Source organism: Orycteropus afer, unplaced genomic scaffold (assembly GCF_000298275.1).
Source record: "Orycteropus afer afer isolate SDZICR_OR568_19922 unplaced genomic scaffold, OryAfe1.0 scaffold00110, whole genome shotgun sequence".
Classification (NCBI taxonomy): Eukaryota; Metazoa; Chordata; class Mammalia; order Tubulidentata; family Orycteropodidae; genus Orycteropus; species Orycteropus afer.
Window position 1 is genome coordinate 6,130,372 of NW_006921697.1, and position 8,093 is coordinate 6,138,464.

An 8,093-nucleotide genomic window follows, 5' to 3' on the forward strand; every position below is an offset into this window, starting at 1 on the left:
AAAAAAAAAATCTGCTAAATCTCAATAAACCAAAAAACAAACCTGTTGCATCAAATTGATTCTGACTCACAGTGACCCTATAGAACAGAGTAGAACTGCCCCATAGGACTACAATCTTTACAGAATGCCATAATGTTCTCCCATGGAGTGGCTGGGGGGTTTGAACTGCCAACATTTTGGTTATTGGCCAACCACTTACCACTGCATCACAGCACTCCTAAACCTTAATAACAGCAAGAGTTGGGGCATGTGAGCCACAGACTACTCTGAACCCTACACTTGAGTTACTGTAATAGAAACTCTATTCCTCCAGATCAGTCAAGCCAAGTAAACGGGGGCTTCAGCTCCTACTAGATTGTAATCTAGAGCCATACTTTTACCCTAAATGGGGCAGAAGCCAGCATTTCTCCTACTCCTAAATCCCAGGCTGGGTGGGCATAGCCAAGAGGCTTGCTTCTCCCACCCAGTTCCCCCTAGTATAGTAGAAGGTATACCCCACAAGGGACAATCTGAGAATAGTGTTGCTCCAATCCCCTCCCCATAGCCCAATCAGTGGCGATGTTCCATGACAGGAGTGGCAGGCCAAGAAGATCATGGACTACCATCATACCTGGTGCTCACTCATAGAACCAGCATGTCACTGAAGAGAACCAGGGCACAGTCCCAGACCACAGAACTGTGCAGTGGTTCAAGGGTTCTGCCAATGGCACAAGCAGAGTAAAGGATGGCAAGTCCCACAGCTCTGTCTAACCCAACACCACACGGAGAAGTTTTACTAGAGATGTTGTCAAAAATATTAAGAAAATTGGTGGACAGCAATTAAGAGGGGATGGTAGCTCCATGACAGTCAATAAAAAGTGTCATGGCACAGCAGCCAGAGGCTAAACAGAAAGAATCAGATAAAAAGACAAGAACAGCCCTTCTGGGAACACATTCAAATCTGTGGGTCAGAAAAGCTATGAGGATGTACTAGATTTCATCCGTGCACAGCAATCAAAGAAGGAAGTTAGGAAGACTCAAAAACATTCCCCAAGCCATACACAGATCCAACAACAGAGAACAAAAATATCACTGGGACAAGGAGCTTATGTACAACTCCTAGCCAAACACTGACTGCACAAAAAAATTACTCTAAGGGTTTGGGAAATGATTTCCTTGGTAACTTAGAAAAGAATAAAAAATGAGTCAGGTTACTAATGCAAAATGTACACTGAAATTACAGTGCTATACAAACCAACGTAGTTTTCTTATCAACATGATGAAAACCATGTTTGAGAGAAGTCAACTCTCTAAAACCCATGAGGACTGACTACTATTTAAGATAGTATACTATCTTTTTATATTTCCCTGTATCTCTCATACAAAATCTATCAGTGAACATTAACTCAGCAATATCAGATAAATCAACCAATGTCAAAGTAAGCCTGATAAAGAATTATGAAAAACACAATATAAAAGTAAACTCAATGTAATTATTTGCAAAAGCTGAATATCTACTGTTTATTAAAAGTAGGATGATGTGTGACTGTTGCTTTAATTCCACAAAAGTAGAGCTGAAAATCCACTACAGTTTTTAACCAGCTGTTGTCTACGTTCATATCACAGGATAATTTTTTGCTCAACAATGAAATTAGCTAATTCACTATTTATTAATTGACTTCTATGGATCTTGATTTCTTCCCTCCCACAAACAATATAAAAATAATTTGGAGGAATTTTTCAGTATTCCACTCAGTATATCTGGTGTATCCCCCCATTTTTTAAGCTTTCTTTAATATTTCTCAGTAATATCTTATAATTCTCTATGTAGAGGTCTTATCCTTCATCATTAATTTTTAAATGTTTTATAATTTAGGCTAATGTAAGTGGATCTTTAAATATACGTTCTGCTGCTAGTATGTAAAATTAATTTTAAGTATTAAAATTGTATAAAGCAACTAAACTCCTTTATAGTTAATACTTAATCAGCATTTTTATACCCAGCTCTATCATCTGAAATCAATATTCATTTTCCTTTTTCCTTCCCAATCCTTATGTCTGCTTTTTCTTTTCTTTTCCTTGCATCAATGCACTAGCTAACTCCTCTAGTATGTTGTTGTTATGTGCCGTCAAGTTGGACCCAACTCATAGCAACCCCTCCTCGGGTTTCCGAGGTGGTATCACTACGGAAGTAAAAGTTGTGAAGTGTTACACCAGTGATTTGTTTGAAGTGGAATTTTTATAGAAACCCATTATTGGATCAATTCTGGATTGGATCATATTTTCTGGGGGCTGTCACAGTGGAAAGTAGCAATGGACAGCCTGTAAGAAGGTGAAAACTCTGACTCTTTGTTACACTTACATAACTTCAATAGCTATCATTACACAGAACTTCCTCTTCACAAAATTTCTGCGTTCCCACGATGGTGATTCCTTGTCCTTCTCATGCCTTCATACAGGCCAGCTGTACCATCTTCTGTTGCAAACTTTCAGACACTTGCTCAACTCAGAGATGTGTCTCTAGCCTTCTCTCCTACTATAAATGGCCAATTTATATCAATGTCAGTGTTTGCAGCTGACTGTTGCCAACAACACCAAGGAATTTGCTCACACAGATTCCCACATTACTGTCAGGTGTGCCCTCTCCCCTTCATGTTCTTACAGAGGACCATGGTTCTTCAAAGTACACAGTTCATCCATGCAGGAAGGGTACCAGATGAGCAGGAAATGTGAAGGAATCAAGCAGAAATTATGGACAGACACCATGTTTACCCACACAGATGCCCTCATCCTTGTCAGTGTGCTTTTCTAGGGCACCTCCATCAGGGATGCTCATCTGAAATTGCTCATGGAAGAATAGGTGGACCCATGGAGAAGAGGCCAGGAGAAATTTCAGAGATAGCAGGTCTTCAAATCTATAGCAGGCATAACTTCTCTCCCAAAAAACTTTCCTCTGCAAGTGTCTTTGGTTCCCAGGAAAAACGAATGGGGCTGCAGGACAGGGGTCAGGCCGGAGCTGAAGAGACATTAGGCTGAATCTTTATGGGCAAGGACCATGATTTATACAAGTGTATATAAAATAAATAAAAAGTAACACAAGCCATATTAACATGGCAAGAATAAAGCCACCAGGGTCAGAGACAACAAAATGGCAATCAAAAGCAGAGTATGTGGAGTGCAAAACAAGTTCAGATGTGGCTTTTACATAGTAGTCATAGCATCCTGTTGCACACAGGAGAATGAGAAAAGATTAAAAAAAGAAGTACTATTAATTGCACATATGTCTACATTGTACTTTTACTTACAAGTTAGAAAAATATATCCAGATGGGTAAAGTAGGCTTGCTTGAAGTCAACCTGTGAGTGGGCAAACCAGGATCAGAACCTAAAACTATCTGGCTTCAGTACCAAAGTCTTTCAACCACACTAAGCTATAAGTAGGGCAGACTAAAGGGCAGACCTGGTCAAGAAGAACCAATTTCAAGATGTCATTCTAGAGTTACAGATCAACCTGTATGCATGAGATGGAAACACATAAAGATCACTTTTACCAAATCTGGAGCCCTGATGGTGCAATAGTTATGCACTCAGCTGCTAACTGAAATGTCAAAAGTTCAAATCAGCAGCCGCCACTCCATAGAAGAAAGATGTGGCAGTCAGCTTCTGTAAGGATATATAACCTTGGGAACTCTATAAGGCATTTCTACTCTGTCCTAGAGAGTCACTATGAGTCAGAACCAATTCAACAGCAATAGGTTTTTTACTGAATCTGATCAAACCATCTCTCCATCTTTGTACAAGAATAATTTTTTATGTACTTTTACAGGTCATGCCCAAGTCCCCTTCCTTGAGTGCACTTTATAGGAAATGATGTTTCTCTATTCAAAATTTCTTCATGTACATTATAGGGAATTATAGTATGGCCACAATTATGCTAGGCTAATAGCAATTTCAAATATCACTGTTATCATATGGCATGAACAGCAATATATAACTTGAGAATACTCTGTATACATTTGTTCTGTTGTCATGCTGATCATTCAGCTCATAATTTTAAAAGTTGTATCATGCTGAAAATGTCCTTCACTTATATAATTATTTTCCATTATCTTTACTGAAAAAGTTAAGTATCGCCACACCAGAAACACGACTTCTCTTGTAAAATTTTATCTACAGGCATACCTCATTTTATTGCACTTTGTTTTATTGTGCTTTGCAGATAGTTTTTTTTTCTTTTCTTTTTTTCACAAACTGAAGGTTTGTAGCAACCCTGTGTCAAGCCAGGTCTATCAATGTAATTTTTCAACAGCATGTGCTCACTGTGTCTCTGTATCACATTTTGATAATTCTCATATATTTCAAACTTTTTCTTGATATCGTACACTTAAAAGACTACAATAGAGTGTAAACAAAACTTCTGTTTCCACTGGAAACCAAAAAAACTGTGTGACTCATTTTATTGCAATATTCACTTTATTGCAGCGGTCTGCAACCAAACCCGCAATATATTTGAGGTATGCTTGTAAAACTCATCAAAGTCATCAGTTTTCTAATACTTATTAAGGCTTGAGCTAATCTGTGCTCAGTTTAGTCTTATAGTTTTTTATACTGTATGAATTCTCTGATGTACAGTGAGTTGTGACTTCTGGATGAAGGCTTTCCCACATACAGCACACTGATAGGGTCTTTCCCCAGTATGAATTCTACGATGCAAAACAAGGTCTGACTTCTGGGAAAATGCCTTTCCACATTCAGCACATATGTAAGGTTTCTCGCCTGTATGAATTCGCTGATGTCCTGGGAGGTGGGACTTCTGAGAGAAGGCTTTCCCACATTCAGTACACACATAAGGCTTTTCTCCTGTGTGAATTCTCTGATGTCCAATGAGATGGGACTTCTGACAGAAAGCTTTCCCGCATTCACTGCATTTATAGGGCTTTTCTCCCGTATGCGTTCTCTGATGTATGATGAGCTGTGACTTCCGGGAAAAGGTCTTGCCACAATCAGTACATTCATAGGGTTTCTCTCCAGTATGAATTAACTGATGTGTAATGAGTTCTGTCTTCCTACTAAAGGCTTCTTCACATTGAGCACATTTGTAGGGCTTCTCTCCAGTGTGAATTCTCTTATGTATAATGAGGTGAGACTTCTCACAGAAGGCCTTCCCACATTCAGTACACTCATATGGCTTCTCTCCAGTATGAGCTCTATGATGTATAATAAGCTGTGACTTTTGGGAGAAAGCTTTCCCACACTCTCTACATTCATAAGGTTTCTCTCCAGTGTGAATTCTCTGGTGTATAATGAGGGGTGATTTCTGGGAGAAAGCTTTTCCACATACACTACATTCATAGGGTTTTTCCCCAGTATGAACTCTCTGATGTATAATGAGGGATGATTTCTGAGAGAAGGCTTTTCCACATTCAGAACATTCATAAGGTTTCTCCCCAGTATGAGTTCTCTGATGTACAATGAGGTGAAACTTTTCACTGAAGGCTTTTCCACATGCACCACAATCATAAGGTTTCTTTCCAGTATGAATTCTTTGATGTACAATGAGCTGTGACTTCTTAGCAAAAGCTTTTCCACACGTAATACATAAACATGGTTTCTCTTTAGTTTCAATATTAGCATGTTGAACAAAAGATTGTTTATTGCTGAGAATGTGTCCATCTTGATTATCTTCACAGGGTATTACTCCATTGTGAATTTTCTCAAGTTTAGAACTGGATGCACTGTGACTGGATGATTTTCTGCATCCCAAACTCTCCTCAGGGTTTTTCCCTGAATTGTTTTTATTACAACCAGGAAGGTCAATATTAGGTTTCAAGTTCTTTTCAAATGCATTATATTTATGGAGTCTTTGTCTTGAAGTATCTGGGTATACGTATTCTTGAAAGCATTTTCCAAATGCATTAGATTTGTGGCCTGACTCCTCAGTCACTGCTTTCTTGTTGATGACTGTGACTTGACTGAAAAGTTTGTCCTGGTTTTCCTGACATCTCTGCAGCTGGCCATCACCTTGACAGCTTTTTAAAATGGAATACAATGAACCATCCTTTGTGACTCCTTTTAGCACCTTATTGTGGAAGGAAACAGTTCCCAAAATACATGGTTGGGGGTTGTCAAAGTTACTCTTCTTGTCTAAAAGAAAGAAAGATAAAATCAAACAGTCATAAAGAATAGTTAACAGGATGCAGAAGTAGAACAAATGGGTGATCCAAAGTAGCTATGAACTCAGAAAACAGCAATGAAGTCAGGTTTCTTGGAAGAATGTAGGATGATCAGGTGAACAGATAGACAAGGATGTTAAAGAGAAGTATATATGTAAAAACTAGAGCTGAAGGAGACAGAAAAGTGAATGAGCTATTATCACTTTTAATCTTAGATTTCTCTTTTAGAATCCTTCCATTTCCCTACTTCCTAAATAGAAACTTCCACCATTTGAATTCATTTGTCTTACAAACATTTGCTACACATAACTAACTACTATCTAAAGAAACATTATCCAAAGAAAAGTCAGTACTGTCCTCAAAACACTTTAACTTTCCTCAGTCTACATTTCTAACTAACAATAAAAATAACAGGAAAATCCAAGGTATGGCTAATTAGTTCAGAATCTATAATCACAACTTAAATCCAAGCTTGAATTCCACTATTCCCTGTAACTACCTTCTATATGTCTCAAGTAAAACTAGCACAGTTCTCCCAGAAAAGCCAAACTTATTCCTAACTCTAAAGTTCTGTTCCCCTACACAGGTTACCATCTTCCTTCTTTGGCCTAATCCACACTTAATATATCTTTCAGAACAGTTACAGCTGCATGCTCTGAAAAATGCCTTTTCAAAGCCTACAACATCTCTTTGGACTATAATTTTCTCTGAATTTTTAATACAGTAACTATATTTGACATTTAATTTTGTACATAATTGAATCTAGATACCCTAAATTCTAAAGTAGAGCTGTTCTGAAAAGGTATTTACCTTTAAGTCCCTTTCATAAAAGGCATTAAAGATATAAACATTAAGAGGATCAATCAGAAATCTCTCTTCCCTGAAAGGCTTACAATTACTAAATTGTTATATTGCTTGTTAAATTCTCATTGAATGCTCACTAAATGCTCAGCACAAGAGCAAAGAAAAATTAAAGATTTCAATATGAGTAGAAACATAAGCCTCAGGCACCAATCAATTAAAAACAAAATAAAACAAACAAACTGATATTTCACTTCCCTTGTTTCCCATCTGCCTGATTTTCATCTGGATAAATCCAATTTGGTATGTCTTTCTTTATGATCCATGGATCTTCTCCTTGTTCCAACTTGGAGATGACATCTGGTTTGGAAACTGGATATCCTATTAAATGGAAATCACAGAGGAATTGGGATTGACTGCACTCAAAGCAGAAGAGAAGGTGCAGCTTCAGGAGGTCCAAAATGATGCAGTCCAGTTGGCCCTCATAAAAGCAATGACCTCCATTTGCAAAAAGAGGAAAGGCACAAAAATCACTATATATGTGAGGGAACCCCCTAATGTCAGCCAACTGATAAAGAAAAGGTATTTGATTAGACAGCACTGAGTTATGGAGGAAAACCATCCTTACCCATTGAGACCAGAAGGCTGTAGTTCTCCAGCATCACATCCCTGTATAGAGTCCTCTGAGCAGGGTTCAGTTGCTGCCATTCCTCCTGGGTGAAATCCACAGCCACATCCTTGAATGATACTAACCCCTGTAACAGTATATTCCCATTCAATCTGAAGTAATCATTCTCATAATTTCTACTACAGGATTCAAAAGTATACTGTTATGGATCAAATGGTTTCCCCAAAAATGTATATTAAGCTCTAACTAGTAACTGTGAACATGATCTTGTTTGGAAATTGGTCATTTAAGGTGTTATAAGTTAACATGAGGTCATACTGGAGTAGGGTAGGTCCTAATCCAATCTGAGTGTTGTCCTTTAAAAGAGAACAGACCCAGAAAAACACATGTGAAGACAACCATGTGATGATGCATCTTTAAGCCAAGGAATGCTAAGAAACATTTGAGGTTGCCATAGCTCAAAGAGAAAAGGAAGGATCGTCTCCTAAATCAGACAAAGAAAGTATAATCTTG

The 8,093-nt window shown here is 38.0% G+C and overlaps 1 protein-coding gene across 1 annotated transcript; it reads right to left on the reverse strand.

The window, feature by feature from the left end:
* Window positions 1–4,560: 4,560 nt before the first annotated feature.
* Window positions 4,561–7,704, reverse strand: ZNF300 (zinc finger protein 300). The gene is given in 3 exon segments (XM_007943656.2): window positions 4,561–6,124; window positions 7,213–7,333; window positions 7,581–7,704. Coding segments are annotated over 3 exon segments (1,719 nt in total). The 5' UTR covers window positions 7,615–7,704.
* Window positions 7,705–8,093: the final 389 nt, after the last annotated feature.